Genomic DNA, 23,688 nt, shown 5'->3' with positions numbered 1-23,688 from the left:
AGATACATAGCCCAACGGAACAGAATCAAAAACAGAAATAAATCCATTCAGCTAGAGGAAATTGATCTTTGACAAAAGAGGAAAAACATTCAATGGGAAAGTTACAGTCTCTTCCACAAATGGTGTGCAAAGTGGACCTCCATCTGCAAAACAATGAACAGGACCCAAAGCTCTCCCCATGTGCAATATCAAACTAGAGTTGGACCATAAACCTCAATGGAAATTCTAGAGCTATGAGGATCATCTATGAGAATACAGGAATAAATTGAAGTGCCCTCGTGCAGGACACAGACATACTACCAAATATCATAAAAGAATCAGACACAGTAGAAGACAAAATAGATTACTGGGAATTATTATAATTAAGACACATGTATAAAATACTTCACCAAAAGAGTGAAATGAGAGTCTACAAACTGAGAAAACACCTTTAGTTAGGACACATGAACAAGGAAGTGATTTCTGTAATCTATACAATTCTGAAACACCGTAATCAGAAAAAAACACACCAATAATTCAATAACTAAGTGTGGAAAGAAATAGACAGTTCAGTAAAAATTATATTCAAATGAATCACACATCAAAAATGCTCACTGCCAGTAACCATTCAGTAGATGCAAATCAGAACAAAGGTGAAATATCACCCACTGACAGGTAGCCCGATGCAAAAGAGTTAACTGTAACAAATGTTGAAGGGGGTGCAGAGATTGGAATGCTTACACACTGCTGGTGGTTTCCTAGACAGGTGCCAGCACTGTGCATTTGACTGGTTGGCTCCCAGCAACAGAAGGCAGCCTTGAGAAGCACACTAACACCAGAGCCCCTACTCATGCTCATGCAGAACTGCAGAACCTGAACGCGGACCCAGAGGCAGTCACTTGAACGTAACAAGGGAATGCTCCATGGTCTAAAACCAGGAGAAGTGTGCGTCCGTGTTGTATTTCCTCACCATGCTTATTCAGTCTGTACGGTACGCAGATAATCAGAGAAACTGGATTATATGAGAAGAATGGGGCGTCAGGATCAAAGCAAGACTTATTCACAACTTTCTATATGCAGATGACACAACTTTGCTTAGTGAAAGTGAGGAGGACTTGAAGCACGCGCTGACAACCATGAAGGATTCAGCCTTCATCATGGATGACAAATCAGTGTAAAGAGAACCACAATCCTCATACTGGATCAGTCAGTAACATCGTGATAAATGGAGAAAAGATTGGAGCTGTCAAGGATTTCATCTTGCGTGGATCCACAATCAATGCTCATGGAAGTGGCAGTCCAAAGAGCATAGGATGCCTTACATTGGGGAAATGTGCTGCACAAGAGCTCTTTAGGGCGTTGAAAAGCAAGGATATTACTATGGAGACTGTGGGGCATGTGACCCAAGCCATGATATTTTGAATGGCCTCCTCTGCATGTGAAGATGGGTCTAGAATAAGGAAGACCAAAGAAAACTCAATGCATTTGAATGGACTGCCAAAGAATATTGAAAGCACCACGGATTGCCAAAGGAACAAACAGATCTTTCTTGGAAGAAGGACAAGCAGAATGCTCCCTATAGGCCAACATGGTGAGACTTTGTCTAATGACTTTAGATACATTATCAGGAGAGATCGGCCTCTGGACAAAGACATCATGCTTTGTAATGCACAGGGGCAGCAAAAAAAGAAAGGAAGGTCCTAGATGAGATGGATTAACGCAGTGATTGCAACAATGAGCTCAAGCACAAGAACAATTGTGAGGATGGTGTTTCCTTCTGCTGAGCACAGGGTCGCTACGAATCAGAACCAATTGGACAGCACTCAACAACAACAAAAACAGAGACTGTGGAAAGTGATCTGGTACTACGTAAGACAACTGGGAATAAAAATCCCCTAAGATCCAGCAAAACTTCTCTGAGGTGTATAACGCAAAGATGTAAGAGAAACAACAGGAATAGAAGTATGTTCTCCCATAGTCACTGCAGCACGATTCACCATAGCAAGAAGCTGCAAATAGCCCAAATGCTCACTGGTAGAAGAATGGGTAATACGTAGTTGGTGAGTGCAAAAAGCAGACTTTTTGACTTGTATATAAGCACTTTAACCATCACACCAGCAAGATAACTATAAGTGAACCCTCGTTTATCGCGGTTAATCGGTTCTAGACCCTACCGTGATAAATGAAATTCCGCGAAGTAGGATTCCTTATTTGTAAATCAAATATTTTCGTAATTAGAGCATAGAGGACATGAAAAAACACCCTTTAGTCACAATTACACTTGTATTACCCAATTTATTAAACGAAAAAGGGAAAATACAGTAAAACATTTTGGATGTTACAATTATCATTTATTATTTATTATATTATTTATGGTATCTAGTTTATAGTATGCAGAAGAGGATTCTGGTTGAGGTTTGTCTGCTGTAAAACGCTGATAGAGCTGCCTTGCCTTCTCCCGGATGACTATCGAATCCAACGGAATGTTTTTCTTGCGCCTGTCTTTGATCCAAACGGCTAGGACAGACTCCGTTTTTACTATGAACTTATTACGACTTGTCACGATGCGCTTTGCTTCCTTGTTGAAAGTGAAAGTAGCCGTAGCATGGATGTTTTTTTCCTCTTTACGGATGGAGCGAACGGAAGACTCATTCAAGTCGAAATGGCGTGCAACCTCCACGATTTTCTTGCCATCTTTGATCATATCCAAAAGTTTTACCTTTTCCTGGATGGTGAGCTTATTTTTATTTTCAGAAGGCTTAGAAGAAGCAGCTCGTTTAGGAGCCATCATAGGGCTTAGATAAAATTTCTTAAAAATCGCAAACAATTACAGTACACTGTACAAAAGCAAAAATGCATCTGATACGTAGCTCCGATACGTAGCGATGCAGACAGAAGCGTGTACAGTATGAGCCAAACAGTGGCAGTAATGACAGAGCATGCGCTGTTACACAAAAACCGCCATAGAGTGAAGCTGCGGAAGTCGAAGCGCGAAGTGGCAAGGGTTCACTGTCTTCCTAATAGAAATTAATAATTACAAATTGAAGTTTTCATGGTGATTGTTAATCAACAAAAAATATAAGGAAGAGTTGATCCACATACTATCAAAAAACCATACCAAACTCCTCCATTCTGAGCCATACTGACACTACAAGACAGAGTATTTATTTGACTTCTTTTGTCCATTTGGGTTTCCAAAGCTCTATATTTTTCCAGGAGCAGAAAGCCTCATTTTTCTAATCTGGAATGGCTGGTGGGTTTGAATGTCTGACCTTGAGATTAACAGCCTAGCATGCAAACCACTCTCCCAGTAGGGTCTCTGACATACTATGAGGGTTATATAAAATAGATTTGGAATGAGTGACAACTACATTTCAATAAAGGGGCTGTGATCCAACATTCAAGATTTGAGATTTAAGGCCCACATCATGAGGTTTTCAGTGTGTCTGGATCCCTGAGGCAAAATCGATTACTCAGATTTCTCAGCAGTTACATATCCAGTTCCTTTCCTATGAGACAGAGTGAATCAACAATTACCATTGTAGGAAGCAGGCTTTGAAGTATCAAGGAGCTGAAGGGAACCCCACTTAAAGTAAGAAGTGACCAGACAATCGGAACAATCCTAGGGCTAAAGAGAGTGGATACTATTTTTGAGTGTTCAAGAAGCAATAGCAGCTCTATTGAGCATTAGAACTTATCCTTAAAGCTGAGACAAGAAAACGTGTGATGTAGGGCTGGTTCATTAGCCCTAGGTAGTACAATAATACAGATTGGATTTGAATTTAGGAAGTTCATGTGTTTAGATCAAGATTTTAAATAAATAATTAATAGTCTTTGATAAGGCAATAGTACATTTTCTTAATCTGAACTAAAAACGTAAATTAGTTTAAATACTATTAGTTTTATTTATTTGATTTTACCTTTTGCTCTTAAAAGCATTTTGATATACTACAATTTAATAATGAAAATTTCAGGTTATATATCAGTAATAAATCAAGCTGATTATAGTTGATATTTTAATAGTAATAGACATACACAAGAATACTGAAATGCAGTTAAGGGAAAACTTAGAATCAATATAAAAAGAAGAAAGGCAGTTATTAATGATGATAGTCAACATATTTACTAATTCAACAATAACAATATAGAAAAATGAATTAATTAAGTACCTTCTTCTCTCCATAATATGTTAGCCACTGCCGCATGTTAAGGAGGAAAGGAAGAGAAAGTAGTGTGAGAAAAGAGTTTCAGCCGAATAGCAATATGAGCAAATTCCTACTAACGAGGTCTCAGTCTTTACACATGGACAGCTGAGTTCTGACAGTGAAGTCAACACACCACCTACTTGAATAAAACAATGAAATTGGGGTTAGTTAATAATGCGCCTCACACTACTCGAATAAGACAATAGTTCTTCCGTATTTTATTAATTAACAAAGCACATTTTACGCATCACTGAAAATAACAGAATATTTAAGTTAAATTTACAGACGTACATATTTGGAGCAGTGAATGGTAGTTAAAACTATTTACTTAGTAGACAGTCTAAAGTTACTAATAGACAAAAGTTAAACATATAAAATTTTCCAATATGTGCACTAAATAATGTTGCTGAACATGAAACCTCATAAATACAGAATTTCAAAAACTATTTATTTTGGGAGGCAAAAATAATGCCTTTTATTTTCTACAACTAGGTGGCCTATTTTTAAATGGTAGGTATTTTAATTATTTAAAACTTGGACATCAACGGGGGAAACAGAAACATCTCTACTGAAGATGGAGGGAAACAAAGAATTTCCCGATCACTACTCTCATTTAACATCGATCGCTACTCTCATTCAACATCGATCTCTACTCTCTTCAACACCGATCGCTACTCTCATTCAACATCGTGCTGGAAGGCTTTAGCTACAGTCAACAAAGGAAATCAAGAGACTAAAACAGCCAAAGAGGAAGCGGAACTCTTGCTATCTGCAGACCATATAAGCCTAAATATAAAAAACCCAAAGTCTCTGCAAAAAGCCTGTTGGAAACAATGGAGGGATCCGGCAAAGTAGTTGGATACAAAATTAGCATCCAGAAATCAATTGGATTCCTGTATACCAGTGAAGAGCGCTATGAAAAAGACATTAAGAGCACTTGAACAAAATGGGACTTTTCTTGTTCATTTATCTGCAGACTTAATGATAAACACCTAACTGATTCCATAACAACCTTGGGTTTAGGGGTGCTCTCAAGTTGATTCTGACTCATAGTGATGATACACATCATCTAACACTTCTGGACCTGCACCATCCTCACAATAGTTTTATGTGCACTCCTGTTTTAACCTCCTGTAAGCCAGGTGGTCGCCGTTTGTAACACAGTTCACCTTCCAAATCCATCTCTTCAAAGGCCTCTTCTTTTTCTTTGAAGTCCTACTTTGCAAAATAACCCCTTAAAAAGCTGATTTCAAAGAACGCAAAAATCATATCATCGTGTGCTCACCTCCATGATACGATCGCTGAAGACAAATAGGTGCATAAGCAAATGTGGCAAAGACAGCTGATGGTGCCCAGCTATCAAAAGGTATAGCGCCTGGGGTCTTAAAGGCTTGAAGGTAAACAAGCGGCCATCAAGCTCAGAAGCAACAAAGCCCACATGGAAGAAGCACACCGGCCTGCACGACCACGAGGTGTCGAAGGGATCAGGTATAAGGCATCATCAGAACAAAAAACCTTACCACAGTGAATGATGGGGGGAGTGTGGAGTGGAGACCTAAAGCCCATTTGTAGGCCACTGGAGATCCCCTTGCAGTGGGGTCTCAGGGAGCAGACAAGCCAGACAGGATGCAATGTAGCAACGATGAAAAATACAACTTTCCTCTAGTTCCTAAATGCTTCCTCCCCACCCCCACCGCCCGCCCCACTATCATGATCCGAATTCTACCTTGCAAGTCTGGCTAGACTAGAGGATGTACACTGGTACAGATAGGAACTGGAAACACAGGGAATCCAGGGCGGATGATCCCACCAGGACCAGTGGTGTGAGTGGCGATACTGGGCGGGTAGAGGGAGAGTGGGTTGGAAAGAGGGAACCGATTACAAGGATCTATATGTGACCTCCTCCTTGGGGGACGGACAACAGAAAAGTGCGTGAATGGAGACGTCGGACAGGGCAAGAGATGACAAAATAATAATTTATAAATTATCTGGGGCTCATGAGGGAGGGGGTAGGGGGAATGAATGTTCAAATGTGCTTTACACAATTTATGTATGTATAGATTGTGATAAGAGTCGTATGAGCCCCTAATAAAACGATTTAAAAAAAAAGCACTGTAATTGTAAAGATCTACAACCCTATATTGGGTTGTTACAAGTCAGTGTCCACTCAATGTAAGTGGGTTTGGGTGATTAATCATTAACATTGAGTGCAAGTGAAATTTTGATAAAGATCATTAAAAGATGATTGTAGCAGTGCATCAACAGAGATTTGTCAGACAATCAAGCAGGCCTTAGAATGAAGGATATGATTGCTGATATCAGATAGATCCTAGCTGAAAACAGAGAATACCATAAAGATGTTTGTTTGCATGTGTTTTATTGACTATATAAAGACAGTTGACTGTGAAGATAATAAGAAAGTTTGGAAACATTCCAAAAATGGAAATTCCTGAGCACTCAATTGTGGTCATTTGGGGAGTCTGCACACAGGCCAAGAGGCATTTTGCACAGAACAAGGAAATACTGAAAGATTCAAAACCAGGAAAGATATCAATGTATCTTTTAACTCTACTTACTCAATTGGTATGTTGAAATGAAGCGAGAAACTGGACTATGTGAAGAATAAAGCATTAGGATGAGGGGAAGATTCATTAACAACCTGCGCTATGCAGATGATACATGATTGCCTGCTGAAAGTCAAGAGTGCTTGAAATACTTACTAATGAAGACCAAAGACGTTTCGTATGGATCGTAACTCAGTATGGAAAAAAACCCCAAATCCTCACAACTAACCTGCAGACATTTATTTTGTTAAATCGGGGAAAGGTTGAAACTTCTAGGGATTTCATTTTACTTAGGTCCATAATTAAAACTCATGAAGCAGTGGTAAAGGAACCAAATGACCTATTGCATCAGTTATATCTGCTACACAAGAACTGTTTAACGTATTAATGAGCAAAGATGCCACTCTCGGGATAGAGGTGCGCCTGACCCATGCTATGGTTTTTCCATCACCTCATATTCATGTGGAAGCTGGACTGTGGGATACAGAAAGGTTTATCCCCAGCTTGTCGCTTGCTTGCTAGTTCATTGTGCCATCAGCTACTTAGAGGTATTGAGGGCATTCAGTCATATAGTGCAATCAGACTCTATTGTCTGTCCCACCCTAGGTGGAGCTCATACCCTACTGATAAATCATAATGATTGTTTCCCAGGAGAGCCCAGAGGAAAGGTCAAGCCCACTAAGGATGATCAAGATTAGGCTGCCATATTGAATCTAGGACCCACCCATCTTGTCACATGTGTACTCAGAGTCCCTCCTCTTCCTACTACATGTGCACTCACAGCATGTCCCCTTCCTGTGATGTATGTGATTACCAGTAATCAGGGGGGCTGGCACACCCCTGTGCATTTATAGGCCTTGGTCAGAAATCAAGAGGGTCTCTCCTCCTCCCTTGCTCTGCATTGACTTGGCTGCTGAGATCATGGCCATCCCGGAGGTGAGCATGCTACCATGAAATGTGTCTGACCTTCTCTTCTTTCTCTCCTGTCTTCTATGACTTTACTATGATCTTTATATATTATCACCTTGTGATTGCACCGATGAACCCCGTGATATTGTTAGGGGCTGGTTCACTCTAACACTGGGCACTGAATAAAGAAGACTGACAAAGAATGGGTGCATTTAAAATATGGCGTTATTGAAGAATATTAAGAGGACCATAAGAACTAACAAATCTCTCTTGGAAAAAGTACTTGATTAATAAGCAAAGTAAATGTTCCTCTGTTTATATCATTAACTTATTATGTCTACTGAGTTATGACATTGTTAGCAACTGTTTATTGAAATAGCTTTGTTTCATAGCAATTTATCATTTATCAAATGTAAAGAGTTTTTTATATATATGTATATCTAATATTTAAGTCACCCTTTAATCAGACAGATTTTAAAAGAAGCTAAAAGTTCTTAGCAAGGTACATGTAGTTATTAGTTATTAGATAATAAAATATAGTTATTAGTTAGATATTATATGTATTTTGTAGTCGCTCACTATAAACCTTTCCAAACATCAGGGAATTCTAATTTTTAAAATCTTTGCTCATAAATTAAATCTGACATGAGTACTCATAGCTGAATTCTCCTGTAAGTTAAAACCCAGTCATACTTTAAAACTCACTCCTATCAGGTCTATGGCAACTCAGAGTGGTCCCACAGGGCAGAGCAGAACTGCACCTGACTTCACAGAAAGCCATGTATTTCTTGTGGTTTCTAATTGGTTTCATGTTAACAGCTTAATGCATAATCTCTATGCCAGGGCTCCTACTTTTTTTTTTCTTTCAAGCTTACAGTTTTATTTAGGTAGCACTTAATATACTTTATCCTTTTAAGGTTACATTTTCCACAGTAAGCATGAAATACCAAGTACTGTACACTCTTCCCCAACAGTCTGCTCTAATTCCCCACCAAACTCAACAAACAAAACACTTTCCTGTAACAGTTATTTAAAATAATAAAGATCCACTCGATTCTGGCCTCCAAGCCCATGGCACTGCAACGTGGTACCAGGGCTCCTACTTTAATACCCAGAAAATATTTTCATAAATAGCCTTTCTGGAACCAATACTTTTTGCTTAAAAACTAACTTTCTCATATCTCAATCAGTGTAAAACACATACTATTTTTGATACATCATAAAGGAATTACCTGCTTCTAGATTTTGTATTCAGATTGGACAAAGGGAATCTCAAAATCAATACTTATTCACAACATAACCACATACAATATATACAATAAAAAATGTAAGGTAATATATGCCTATAATGAAAATGTGGATCAATGTACCATGTGCTTGACAGTTGTGATGGAATCCTTTATGAATGCTTTTTAAAATACATTAATTGATTTATTGTGTGGGCTTTACAATATTTGATGGATTCAATATTAAGTATGCCATCTCTATCAGGTAATAGGTTTGGAAAATGGATTTATATAACAACAGTAAGGTAGTTAGTTAGCTAGGAGCACACTGCAATACTCAACAGCAATGGTCCTTGCCTTATCATGTGAAAACTGCTAGATCTTCAGAAATAACATTGTTTACTTGGCTTTTTAAAAAATTTACGATTTACCAGTTGAAAATCTTTAGTAAACTGCATCTGTATTAGGGTAGCATTTTATCTAGATGTCCTATTGACACGTTTTCCTTTTAGACGTAAGAAACAGACAACTTCAGAAGACAAAAGATAGCAATCTTGAACGAAAACAGAAATAAAAAGTAAATGTGTCTGGAAATATGTATAGATGGTTAGTGTGATGTCAGATGAGAAAAGTTTGAATGTACATATGGAGAATGAAATGAGACATTTAAAACACACTATTTTTAGCATGGAGAACTATATTAGATATGCCAAGTACATTGCTTGCAATATGCCACATGTAAAGCCAAGTTTAAGTGAAAGTGTCATTTTTTTTGGAAGCCATGAAGAAAGCAAGCCCCCTGTTCTGCCCACAGTTTCCTGCCGACATCAACTGATTGGGCTGCTGAGCCAAGGTTACATTAGGGAACACCTATACGCCAGGAAACTGGTATTATTTTCTAAAGTGATGAGCTGGAATAATTAAATTCTTTCGAATACAATTAGAATTTTTAAAATTCTGCATAGGAGACAGTAGAGAAAATACAACTGTAACTATGCATAGCAAAAAGGCCCTATGAAGTAGAGTTGGGACTATAATTGATCACAATAATTCTCAAGATGACTCAAAAAGATAGCAAAGGGTAGAAGCGATGGTGCAATTATGCATCAGTAATTTTTTGATCACGAAAGATGAGCTCCTGGTTAATACTGTGAACATACTCTCGATTGCTCCATATTGCCAGTTTAAAATTCACATGAATCTTAAAACAACCTATTACTTTAAACAAGCAGAGGCAGTCTATGTCTGGTAAACAGGAGCAGTAGTTCAGTGGTCCAAACAAAACGAAAACTAAACTTACTGTCATTGAGTTGATGCTGATTCATTCTGTTGATTTCCCAGACTGTAACTGGCTAATAGAGTAGAAAGCCCTGCCATTCTCCCACAGAGGCGCTGGTGGTTTCAAAAAGCTTACCTTGCAGATAGCCCAACTTCTAACCACCACACCCAGAGCTCCTGGATCAGTGGTACTTCAATAAAATAATTTAAATTTTCCATGAGATGAAATGCCTGGCCAATGCACCACATATACCGTAAAGGAATTCCTGCAATTCTTGGCCACTGCATACACACATATGTGCACGCTCGTGTGTGTGTGTGTGTGTGTGTGTGTGTGTGTTTTAATGTCTCTAGTCAGGTTTCAGTAGAGTCTAGACTAAGACAGACTGGGCAGAGAGATCTTTCTATATATTAGGAGATACCCAGAAAAATATTGGAAATTAGATTTTCTAAGAAAGAGCTCATCTATAAAATGACATATCATCTCTTAGAAAGTTGATTATAAATTGAGAGGTTAAGTTTGTTTCCTAGCAAAGTTTCCTAACAAACATCGATCATGAGAAACGTAAGAGATACATTACAGTATGAGGAATTTACTACCATTCAAGGAAATAAAAATTTTAAAACACAAAATAGATCAGTCATACACTCATATACACACACATGCACTAATAAATGTAACACCATCTGGAGATGGGACGTACGTTATGAAAGTCTATACAACATGTTGCTGGAACTCAACAGAAGCAACCAGCATAGAGGGTTATCAGCTCCCTCTATATACCTTTTAAAGAACATTTTTCATGGTACCATTTCCCCCCAAATAGTGTTATTTAGTATGTCACTCAACTAGTAATTCTAAAAAGAACATGAGTATTTTCTTTTCTTTTATAATAACTACATTCAAGAAGTCAAGGATTAAAATTATATCTCAGACTACTGCCATTTATTAATTGTTGTTGGTAGGTGAGAGAGTCAGTGCTGACTCATCAGCACGCTGTGTGACACAACAAAGCACTGCACTAGTCTCACACTCGTTATTAGGTTTGATACCATTTTTACAGCCCCTGGGTTCACACTGTTTATGGCCTTCCTTTTTTTGCTGAGCCGCACCTTTGCAAGCACGAAGACCCGCTCCATGATGAGCAGAACCTCCTGACAACATGTTGTCCGTTATCTCGTCTAAGAAGCCTCTTGCTGTACTTTTCCTACAACATACATGTCCTTGCAGAAATCCATGGTATATTCAATAAATGTACCCAGCATCCTAATTCAAAGGAAATATTTTGATTCTGTATTCTCTATTTATGGTCCAGCTTTCACATACACACGAGGAAGTTGAAAACATCCTGGCTACTTTCACCTGAGACATCAAAGCAATACCTTTGCTTTTTAAAACATTAAAGAAAATTTGCAGTGGATTTTCCCAATGTGAATGCAATAACATGAAGTCTTTGACAATTTAGATCCCTTCTCCCTTTCTCCTGCTATTGCTCATTGACCCAATTGATTCTTTTTCTTCTTTATGTTGCGGTATAATTCATAATGGAGACTATAGTCTTTGATCTTCAAAAAGCATTTCAAATCTTCACATTCAGCAAGCAAGGCTCAGTCATTTACATATTGCTGCTAGTTAATGAATCTTGTTCTAATTCTGATGTGTTTTCCATGTAGTCTAGCTTCCCAAATGATTTGCTCAGCATACAGATTGAATCAGTATAGTGGATGGATACAGCCCTAACGCACGTTACTCCCTATTTTAAACCATGCCCTGTTCCATTGTTCTGTATGCCCAGTTGCTTCTACGTACAGGCTCTGCGTGAGCACAATTAAATGTTCTGGATTCCCATTATTCTCTCTGTTATACATAACTTGCTAATTTGTAAACAACTCAGAGAAAAACTGTCCTAGGAAACACTTTATTATTATAATTGCTGAGATAGTTTCTTGATGTCATTTTTTTCATACTCTGTGGCTCCCTTAAGCATTCTTGACTCTGAAGATTTTATATAGATCGCTAATACTGTCCATAAGGTGCAAGATACTCTTGTGGAAGTAGGATTGTTAGGTAGCTAGAGGCAGAACAAAGGGTTGTCCCTCTACGTGCTGTGCCACAGCCTCCATCCCCAATTACAGGAAGTTGAAAGCTTCTTAAAGCTGGAGGGCATGCACACATTCGGGCCTTTGAGACTGGAAGCCTGCAAACTTGGGTGGGCCTAATTCAGCCAATGGGTCAAACAGTATCGTCAACCATGCCTCCCACCAGGGTTCCTGAAAAGCCAGAAGTTTTTCTCTCACGCGGGCTTTCTCCCAGAGGCTGCCACACAGTTCGCTGTGGCTGGGCTGCACAGCCCAGCGTGGCCGGAACACAGTCCCGCGCAACCGTGCCACAGACTCTGTGTTCCATTTACTGTAATGCCCGAAACTGCTTCTAATCTTTATAAAACTCACTTGGATCACAAACTTCTGTGTGAATTTTTGCTTGCGTGAAGCCAAGGACCGATGGTTTTCCCACCCAGGGAAACCTAACATATACGGCACCTGTGACTCCGAGATAGAAGGCTGAAGAAACAGTGACTCTCCTGGACTTTAAAACTGCACCGCATGCTATTTGGAAAGGACTCCAGGCCTGATTTATCTCACCATGGAAGTCACCACGACCAGTTCTTCTTGACTGCACGCATTGTATTGCAGAAGCCCCATCCCTCGTGTCTGTGTTTGGATCTATGCTCCCTGTTTCTAGGAAGGCTGCGGGTCTGCCTTTTTGAGTTTCTGGTGGCTTTCATGCACACCCCAATCTAGATGCCTGGGATGGGATGGGAAAACTGCGCCTTTTTGATTTTCAGGGGTCTGCTTTGCATCCCAGCCAGCTAGACAGGCACAGGCGCGCACACATAAACTCTGTTGGTCTCGGCAGGACTCTGGTTCAGTGGCTGGCCCCCCACCCGTCGACTAAACCTCCTGTGGAGGCCCCCATTTTCCCAGCCATGTGACTCTGCTCACCGGAAAGATGGCGCTGCCCAGTGGCCGCTGCCATTTTTGTTGTGGGACAAGTGAGCCAAGATGCCACCCACCGCTCCACACACTTACACACTTGCAGGGGTGGGGTGGGGGGGTGGGTGGGGGGACTTCGGGCTGGCTGCCCTGCCCTGGAGGCTAGCCCCACCTAGTCCCAGGATTTGACAGTCCCTTCCCTCCCTTCCTTCCTTTTGTTCTCCGCTGGTTTGACAAACAAGCGCTTTCAGCATTTTGCCAGTGTGCTAATGAGGTTTCTTTTCCTACCGGCTAGTTTTCTGTGGCCAAAGCGTGACCAAAGGCATTCAAAAGTCAAGCTGGAGTAACTATTAACTTTCGCCTTTCAGCAACACCGCCTTCAGTACATTTTGGGTCCACATATCCCAATTTCCCTAAAATGTTCCCTGAGCTAATGACTAATCGTTCCTCCCTTCATAGGTTCGAGAGCCTGCTCCTGCCAGCAATGGCATTTGAAGGCTATTGGGAGGCCACTCCAAGCAGTGGTCTCCCCTGCAGAGGTTGGTGAATTACTCGTGCCAGTAATTCCCTCTGCAGGCCCTGAATGGCCACCCAAGCTGGTGGCTAATGCTTGCTGCCTAGAAAACAGTTGGGGCCCCGCTTGCTGGCAAAGACTGGGGTCCCCAACCCCTCCCTCGAACAGGGGCACCTGCTTGAGGCCCCAGTTTCACAGCACCCTAGAGGTGTGTGCCGAACCTGCATGACTGACCTTGAGGCCTGAGCTCCCAGTACTTTTCTGTTGTGTTTTCTACATGGGGATCGGCAGTTTGACATTTGACAACAGGGAACCGGAGGTGCGGGTGCAGGAGGAGAGAAGGAAGGACATCAGGCATGCCCAAGTGCTGGCTGCACTTGCTCACTGCCTGTCAACCACCTCCCAGGTTTCCTAGACCCGTGGCCACAGTGCCAAGTGCTGTGTGTGTTGGGAACTGGGTGACTGGGCACAGAACTGCCCTAGCTGGAATAGGCCCGCCCGCGCGTCATGCTACCTTGGTAAGCAAGCTGGCCCCCAGGGTGTCCCTTGTCCTCTGGCAGATAGCCAAGAGAGAGGGCGCCCACAGGCCAGGTGAGTATCGGCTCATTGACGATTGGCCTGGTCTGGCCAGCTAAGGAGCAGGAGAGCTGTGGTGGGTCTGGACCCTCAGGTGCGCAATCAATGCTCCAACACGGTCAGTGGCGGTCCTCGTAGATACTGGGCTGCCTGTCCTGTCCTCACCTTCTTCCTTGGACCCTGGGCACCATTCGCGGGTGAAACTGTGGAGGCTGTTGCACCCAGACTGCTCAGAAGTGCAGCCTACACACCAGCACCCCAGAGCTGTTGGGGGTGTTTCTCTGCCACCTCAGGACAGATAAGTGCTCATAGAAAAGCCTACCTCAGGCTGCCACACAGTTCGGTGCAGCCGGGCCTGTCTGGCTTGTGTTCCATTTACTGTAATGCCTGAAACTGCTTCTAACCTTTAAAAAACTCACTTGGATCACAAACCAGGCTTCGGCATGAATTCTTTCTTCCGCAAACCCAAGGACTGAGGTATTTCCCATCCGGGGAAATCCAACAGGATCATACAAATAAGCTGTTAGAATACTGCTGTGTGAATTGGCCAGTCTTGCCAGTCCTGGAGGCTTAAAATGAAGCACCTCCGTGGCAGAAAGATGTAATCATCAAAAAAGAAGAATGAGGCAGAGCATGCGCTCTGCACTCGTGATCCCTGTACTGACTGTCTCAACTGGGAGACAGAGAACTGTGAAAGACACTGCAGATGACAAATGACATTGAGTAGCAGCTACAGCTGCAGCAGAAGTAGCCGAACTGAGAGACCAGTAAAGAACCAAGTGGTGCGTTTCTAGTCCACGCAGCAAGCTGAATATCGTCAGACAGGAGGCTTGCTGGCAGAATGGGGTACCTCTGAGCACTTACTGGCACAGTCAAAAGAACTTTGTAGCACTAGCCTAACCAGGGCCGTGGCCTATTTTTGGAGAGAGGGTGTGTTGGCAGGGAAGATGGAAAAGAAACGCTCCCGTTCAAAAATTGTATCCTGAGCATTTCCTGGATTTCAAGCTCTTGCTGCCTCAGTAAACCCGAGAGCTGTGAATATGGCACGGGCATTCTGTGTGGCCATTTCCATCGAACCCCCGACAAGCACTGAGTACCGTGGAGGGAGGGTTAACTTCAGAAGTGATAAAAAGTTTGGAAGGGTGACCTCTACTTTACAGGAATTGGCATGGTCTGACTGATGTTGATGATCTTGATTCTTTCTCTTCCTCTGAAGAGCAGGGAGGTCAAAGGACATGACCCCAATGTCATTTTCACAATAGTGGATAATGAGTCCATAGGATGTACTTTGATGCACCCTATCCTAGATACACCCTGTTCAATTAATAATTGAGCTATTTTCAATGTAATTTCCAATCATACTGAGATTTAAATATATTGAGAAATGGCTAAGGTGTTTATTAGTAGACACTGCAATTGGCTTTTGGCTCTTAGACTCTTTCATGCTAGGTTTTCTCTTTCTCTTCAGTGAAGCGAAATTGCGTGGTTCATTCCACCATGTTTAACGCACATAAACTATTTCATGCCCAAATTTGCAGAAGTTTCACTTATCAGATGTTAGCATATTATTAAATTTTTGTAATTTTCCTATGCCATTCCTTCTCATAAAGTGACTGTGATAGAAAAATTTTATAGGGAATATTAGTCACATGCATGTAGATAGAAGAAATTTATTTTAAGACCATGCTTTCAAAGTCATTTGACTACATTTTATTTTGAAGGGTGAGCGGTAATTAAAGATTACACATGTGTGGAGACACTGTGATATCATAAGCCTTCAACTAAAAATGTTCTCACATTCTAATGCCAGCATTCTTTCTTCCCAGAGCCATGCTTGACTGCACTGCTGCTATTTGGCCTACTTTCTTTCCTCTCTCTGTCACTCCACTGTTGAACGCTCTCTTTTTCTCTGTGCAGTGGCAACAGTACCACCGCGGTCTAGCATCTGTTTTATTCAGTATTTATTGTGGACACCTGCTGCCATTGCTCCTCCTCTCAGCATAGGAACTTTTTGTATTGTATGAAGGTGAGGCTGGGAGAGGAAAGGAAGGGATAGTAAGATAAGAAGGAAACAAGGCAGGCTATTTCTTTTCTCATTTCCAGGATATTTTTTCTTTCAATTATGCATCAATAATCAAACAACGAGGTTGCAAGTAAAGAAGACAGTAAGTGGTAAAATCATCTGGCCAGTAACTCAATATTCATAATCCTAATTTGTGATATTAGGTGGTGTGGTTTTCTTTCTTCCTTTTTTTCTAATCATTTTATTAGGGGCTCATACAACTCATCGCAATCCATATATACATTGATTGTGTAAAGCACATTTGTACATTCATTGCCCTCATCATTCTCAAAACATCTGCTCTCCACTTAAGCTCCTGGCATCAGCTCCTCATTTTTCCCCTCTCTCTCTGCTCCCCCCTCCCTCAGAACCCTTGATAATTTATAAATTATTATTCTGTCATATCTCACAGTGTCTGACGTCTCCCTTCACCCACTTTTCTGTTGTCCATCCCCCAGGGAGGAGGTCATATGTAGATCAATGTAATCGGTTCCCCCTTTCCAACCGTGTTTTTTAACCAAGTTTTAACCACTAATGCAACTTTTCCATGCTTTCGATTTCCTTTTAAAATGGTAAAAAAATAATAAAAGGTTATTCTCAAACTCATTTATAGGTACTTCAATGAATGAATGACAATGCCTTAATAGTCCTTAGCCTCATGAAAGGTAAGTACTTAAAATAAGTAAGTACAATAAATTGAATTAGCAATATAATAAGCACATTATTGTTAGTACATTAGATATAATAATAATTCAATTCTCTATTTAAAATAAAATTAGTTATTTAAAGCAAATGATCAAACACACAAATTCTGTGGATGACTTGAGATATTTGTCTATTTTCATCATGTTTTAGTTTTTCTCTTTTTAAGGTTATAATTGAACTGATTAAGGTTGAACTGATTTTTAGTTTTCTTATTAAAAGTACCATGAATTTAACTTAGTTTAACTGATCTTTTAAAAGCTCTGTTACATCTATTCTAACAACTTGAAGCATAATCATTGATCATTTTAACCTGTTGCCATCAAGTTGTTGGTAACCCAATCCCGGTCATTTTTACTTTCATTTTACCGGACAACTTTACTTTTAAAGTGGTCACAATGTGGAAATGTGGGATCGGGATGTCTAGAACTTACTTCATTATAGTCAGAACTGTTCATTCCCCATTCAAAAAACACAAAAGGACTGATGTTTCCCAAGTGAACACTACTTTCAGAACTGACTCACGTGGAAAAAAAAATCTCAGAAAGCAAAAAAGGTAAAATACACAATAATAGCACAGATTTTAAGGTAAATTTGAATAGGCCAATGCAAAAGTATCCTATTGGGCAGATGGTTCATATAATTTACATCCATACTTTTTAATCAGATGAATATTCATATATTTCTCCTCAAATTTAGGCTGTAATATACTTTTGTTAGAAATTATACAACCACAACCAACAAGTCAATTCCAACTCATAAAATCTCTACAGAACAGAGTAAAACTGTCCCTATAGGTTTCTGAGGCTGCAAATCTTCTATGGAGCAGAAAGCATCATTTATCACTTGTGGAATGGCTGGTGGGTTTGAACTGCTGAATTTGCTAAATTACCTTTCCCTGGATCCTTAAGATTTATCTAGTGAATGCCAGGAACCCTGGTGGGCCGACAGCTACAAGGTCAGCAGTTCAAAACCACCAGCTGCTCAACAGGAGAAAGACTAAGTTTTCTACACCTGTAGAGAGTTAAAGTTGGGGAGTTTGGCCAGGATGGTGGCCAGATAGGTAGCTCATGCCCAGAGCTCCGTGGAGATCGGTGAGTGGGGAGATTTGGGGATTGAGTACGGGTATCAAGTCTGTCTGTAGATTCCCAAGACAACTCAGAGCACTTCTCTGAACCAGGAGCTGACTTTGACCTCATTGCCTATAATCCCAACAGACATCTTTGGTCTATTTTGTGGCACTCAGTGTACCTGCTCTGCCTTGACCCGTGTCACAGGCCAGCCAGGCATATGGCAGAGGCTTCCCCCCTGCCTCAGCGTCTTGTGAAGACACACCAGCCAGTAGCCCCCCTGCCAGGTGCTCCCCACCCCCGAGGTTTGTGCCCCATCTGGGAGCTCCTCAGACCTGCCAGACAGCCTCCCCACAAAAAGGCTCACACCACGGTGCCACAGGGCAGCCAGGCATATGACAGAGGCTTCTGCCTTGCCTTGGTGCTCCACATAAACTTGTCAGCTAGACGCCCCCCCACCCCATACACACACACACCCAGAGGTCTTCTTCCAGAGGTTCCTGCTGCATCACTGCACTCCCCACAGACCTACCAGCCAAACCAACTGCCTCCCCGCCAGCACACACGCAGAGGTTCCCATCCGTCCGAGATACTCCGGGCCTGCCGGACATCCGACACACGTCTGGCAGAAGCTTCTGCAGTTGCGGCATAGGGACCCAAGCTTTTGGGGCTTGCATACTGCATTCTCCCTTCTCCCTACTCAATCCAGTACTCCTCCTCCCCCAACAATCTGTGCTCCAAGCAGTGGACTGCATGCTAACAGAAGTAGCGGACCCTCCCTTCCACCCACCTACCTAGCCAAGAACAGATCACCTAATCCCCAACTCATACTCCTAAATATGCTCCCCTGTGTGCGGGTCAACACTTTCCATCAGACTGCAGTGTGCACAGCTGCAAACAGCCCGAGGTGACCTTAGGGGGACTGGAGCACAAAGCATAGGTTGAGGCAGGAGGCAAATATCAGCAGGACCAAGGTGAAACACAACCCTTCAAGGCAGTTGGCGATAGGTATCCTACAGAAATACCAGCACCAATCTAAAAGAGAGAGCCCACGGCTCTGAGACACCTGGGAAAATGGCACCTAGTTCCAATAAATCAACCAAAAAATCCAGCAAGCTGCTTCCAGAGCTTTAACAAGAAAGAGAAACAAAATCCAATGCCCAGTACCACCTGGACCTAACAGCAGTCGTCTAAAAGGCAGATGTTGACCTCCCACTGAGAGAAATCTTCAGAATTCTGCTCAGAGTCATATAGGACATGAGGGAAGCATTATAATAGAGATAAGGATGAAATGATAGAGATAAAGGCCATGCACCAAGGGGAAACGCAGGAGTTAAGGGGGGAGATGACACAAACGAATAGCAAACTCACGGACTTCGCCCAGTGAACAGAGGAGGCAGAGAACAGCACCAGTGACCTAGAGGACTCGCAAGGAGGAAATAATAAATGTGAGAAAAAGTCTAACAAGTCCATCAGAGAAGCCGAAGAAAACCTCAGAGCTATGTTCAGAGTTATGAGCAGGAACAACATCAGAATTACTGGATTACCAGAGGACTGGACATGAAGGAAATCAACATCCAAAATAGGGATGGAAGGCTAGGAGGAAAACTTCCCCAGCTTAATGAATGAAAACCAGGCAACCGAGAGGACACCAGCTAGACTGAATCCCAAGAAACCACTAAGACATAGACTTGTTAAACTATCCAACTAGTAGGAAAAGGAGAAAATTATGAGAGCAGCTTTAAACTTTGATTTTAAACTATCAATTGAAATCTTAAAATCAGAGAATAGCTTAATAATTAAAGATAGCTGCTTATCACATTGTTCTTTTAACAACAATCTATTTAGATAAAAGTGGGCAACTCCAAATCAGAAAATTGGATATTAATCTGAGAGCAGTGAGTTTATGTTAATGGGAAGGAAAGATTTAGAACAGGTGAAAGAGAATATGAATATTTTCACAACTAAAAAAACATAATCAATGTTACTAAATTATGCATGTTGAAATTATATATTTGGTATAGTATATTCTGCTGTGTTTATAAACAAAAACAAATTATAAATATATATTTTAAATATACATAATTATAAAATATATTATGTATATAATTAATAATACATGTGTAGACTTTAAAAAATGTTTTGTAGTGATATTTAATCAGCATATTCACGGAATTTCAGATTTTTTAGTTTGCATAGCAAATGTAACTGATAAAATGTTATTATCACTTATCATAAATTAGGCAACATGGTAGAGTGCACCCATAAGATGATATAGGAATATTGCATTACCATATATAAAGCAATGCAAAGAAGATTTAGATAATAAATCAAAACAAGAAACTGTTAAGTCTTAGTTTGTGTTGCAAGAATTAGAGATGCTTGATTTCTTAAAATAGCTATCAACTTGTCCTTTCTGACACATTCAGATCACACAGATCACACAGCATCTTGTTAGGTAAAAAAACCCCACTGGTATTGTACAAACACCCCATATAAAAAAGATCATTGGAATGGCACAGAGAAGCACAGCATTTAAAAAATATGGTCTTAAGTTGTGTAAATCATAAAGCACATAATTTCAGCTTGCTCTTAATCAACACATGAAATAATTTTACAGAACAAGTTACTTCACAATATGAGACAATGTCCTTGGCCAAATTAAGGAGCATGATATTAGAGCTTATGATAAGTAATGAAAGCTCATAAAATAGTAAATGCTTGTCAAGACTAGTTGCCCTCAACATGAATATGATTATCCAAAATACATTCTATTTCATAATTAGATTATTAATATGTATATGTCTGTGACAAATATTAAACAGATAGACTTTTGGACTTTTCAAAAAGGAATATGAATTGTTCACTCAGTTTTAAAATGTTTGTGTTATTGTATCCTGATTGAATAATGTGAAATGAAAACAAAATTTTAATGTAATATATTAATCTCATTTATATTTATATGAGAATAAAGAAACATTTTTGCTAAGATATCATAGAAACCTTCATTAACCACAAATACCTAGATGTGTATCTACTATTTCTCAACATACTGTATATTACAATTTTGATACCACTCTGTGTGTGTGTGTGTGTGTGTGTGCACACATGCATGCGCGCGCTGGTATTATATACCACATAGTCTCTTGGAGTCTAAGACTTGAGCAAAAACAATAAGGATTACAATCCTACCGGATCATAATGTCTGCATCTTATACTTGATTATGGATTTTTCCTATTACTAATTATTCCACCTATCTTAAGTTTACTGAGTGTAAAAAATTAATTTGAAGCCTGTTGTTTTTCTTGAATCTTGTTTATATTGCTGTTGTTAGGTGCTGTGCAGTTGGTACTGATTCATAGTAAATGACTCAGAACAACAAAAATGAAACACCACATGGTCCTGCACCATCCTCACAATTGTTCTTATGTTTTTGCTCATTGTTGCAGCGACGGAGTCAACCCATCTCATCTAGGGTCTTCCTCTAGCAAGTATGATGTCATTGCCCAGCACTAGTCCTCCTTGACACTACGTCCAAACTACTTAGAGAGCATCTTGCCATCCTGCTTTTAAGGAGCATTCTGCCTGTCCTTCTCCCCGGTCAGATGGGCTTGTTCTCTGGGCAGTCCAAGTACTTTCTCTGTTCTTTGCCAGCCTCAGAATTCAGATTCATCAGTCTTTCTCAGGACTTCCTTATTAATGTCTGATTTTCAATTGCGTATGAGGCGATTGATAAGACCATGCCTTAGGTCAGGCACATCTTAGTCTTCAAAGTGACATCCCTGCTTTGCAGCAATTTAAAAGGATCTTAGGCAGCAGATGTACTCAATGCCAGGAGTCATTTGCTCTCTTGAATGCTGCTTCCAGGAGCAGTGATTGTGGATCCAAGCAAGATGAAATCCTACACATCTTCAATGTTTTTTTTGTCTATTTACCATGATGCTACCCATGGGTTCTATTTTGACAATTTTGTTTTTTTTTTACATTGAATTGTAATTCATATTGAAGACTACAATCCTTGTTCTTCATCAGCAAGTGCTTCAAAACCTCCTCACTTAGAAAGCAAGGTTGTGTCATCTGCCTAGCAAAGGTTTTTAAAAAGCCTCCGTCCATTCCTGATGCCACGTTCCTCTTCCTACAATCCAGCTTTTTCTGATTACACAGCCTGACAATAATTATTTTTCTTGGTGTCTTGATTTTCAGACCTATTCCTGGGGTTATTGGTGGTTCTGTTTAAAAAAGTCACATTGTGTAGAACTGCATTAGCTCGTTTCTTAGCTCTGTTGTTCCATCATATATCCAAATATGAAGCTATACGAGTATAATGATTTATCATTCTAGCTTTAAATATCACAAGAATGCACACCCACAAATTATAAGATAACACACCAAATGTGCTAAATATTTGAAAAGGGATTAGGTATTAAAAGACATTTGAGAGAAGCTGTATTTGAACAAATGGTGGCTAATTGGTTACTCATTGACCTCCCAATCATAAGGTCAGTGCTTCACACCCAAATGTGTATAAAAAGAATTAATTTATGAAATAATCCTATTTTAAAGTTTAACCAATTTAAAATACTGATCTTAAGGTATTATACATATTTTAAATTCATAATATCCCTGCAGTACTAATTTATCGATATTAATTGTAAAATAAGTATTAGACAATATTTTTGAGCTGCATAGTGATGCACTTGCAATAATACTGAAAAGAAAAAAGTATACTCAATTTTAATATATTTTAAGAATATATTTAAATATTTTCCTTAAGCTAGATTAATATTTATTAAATCTTTGAAAGGTGTGTTAATACCTGTACCTGGTGTTGAAAGCAGTCAATAGGTCAAAAGCTACAAATATATATTGTTTTCTACTTGCCTTAATTTTGACTATGAATCATTATTACTTAGATGGAAATTGACTCCCCACGGGAATGGAACTATTTCATGCACTTATCGTAGGTGAAAACATTTTTGAAATAAATAGCATACTACCCTCTCCCTAACCCTCCATCCTATAATTCATATCAGCTTCTCCTTTTCTCTGTTACAGGCAACACATCGTCCCTTGTGGCCCATTTCTTTGCATTTAAATCCATCCTATATATCATTCCATTAAATCTTAGCTATCTAACTGAGTCCCTAATGTAATAGTGGAGTATATTATTTTGAAGTTGCTATTTTCCCTTATTTTCTACTACAATTTTTCACACGAGGCAACTCTCAGTGAAGCTTGTTGACAAAGTCAGACATTGTAACTCAAGATTTCCCACTCAAACATGAGAATACCAGCAAAATAGAAACTACTTCATCATATGATGTTTTGCATGAATCAGTGCTCTCCACAGTATCATATCTTGAAAATGTAGTGGAAGAAAAAAATGTGATTGATATTACTATGAGTGCTCTATTATGTAGAAAATAGCTGCATGATTACTTTGAAGCTGTAGCTAAGCATAGTAAGTCTGAGTTGTGTCATTTAGCCCCAAAGTTGTAAATCTTCCTCATTTTTATTCCTGCCGACAAAGGATTGAAAACCTCCCTTCCCAGTGTCTTTCAAAAGAAATGAAAAGAAAACTAACAACACAGAAGGAAAAGGAATTAAA

The 23,688-nt window shown here is 40.0% G+C and overlaps 1 protein-coding gene across 1 annotated transcript in view; it reads right to left on the bottom strand.

The window, feature by feature from the left end:
* The window catches only part of FSTL5 (follistatin like 5), a gene marked incomplete at its 3' end in the record, with an annotated part of 780,165 nt that overhangs the window by 132,571 nt on the left and 623,906 nt on the right, over positions 1-23,688 (bottom strand). Inside the window, exon 12 of the mRNA XM_004708783.2 lies at positions 4,149-4,175. Within this exon, the coding sequence (XP_004708840.2) occupies positions 4,149-4,175 (27 nt within the window). The remainder of the gene's footprint in view (positions 1-4,148; positions 4,176-23,688) is intronic.

This window comes from Echinops telfairi, unplaced genomic scaffold (genome assembly GCF_000313985.2).
Source record: "Echinops telfairi isolate 266 unplaced genomic scaffold, ASM31398v2 ScPeMD7_5868;HRSCAF=6743_0, whole genome shotgun sequence".
In the NCBI taxonomy this organism is placed as follows: Eukaryota; Metazoa; Chordata; class Mammalia; order Afrosoricida; family Tenrecidae; genus Echinops; species Echinops telfairi.
Note: the sequence above shows the minus strand (reverse complement) of the source record. Positions and strands in the feature narration are given on the sequence as shown.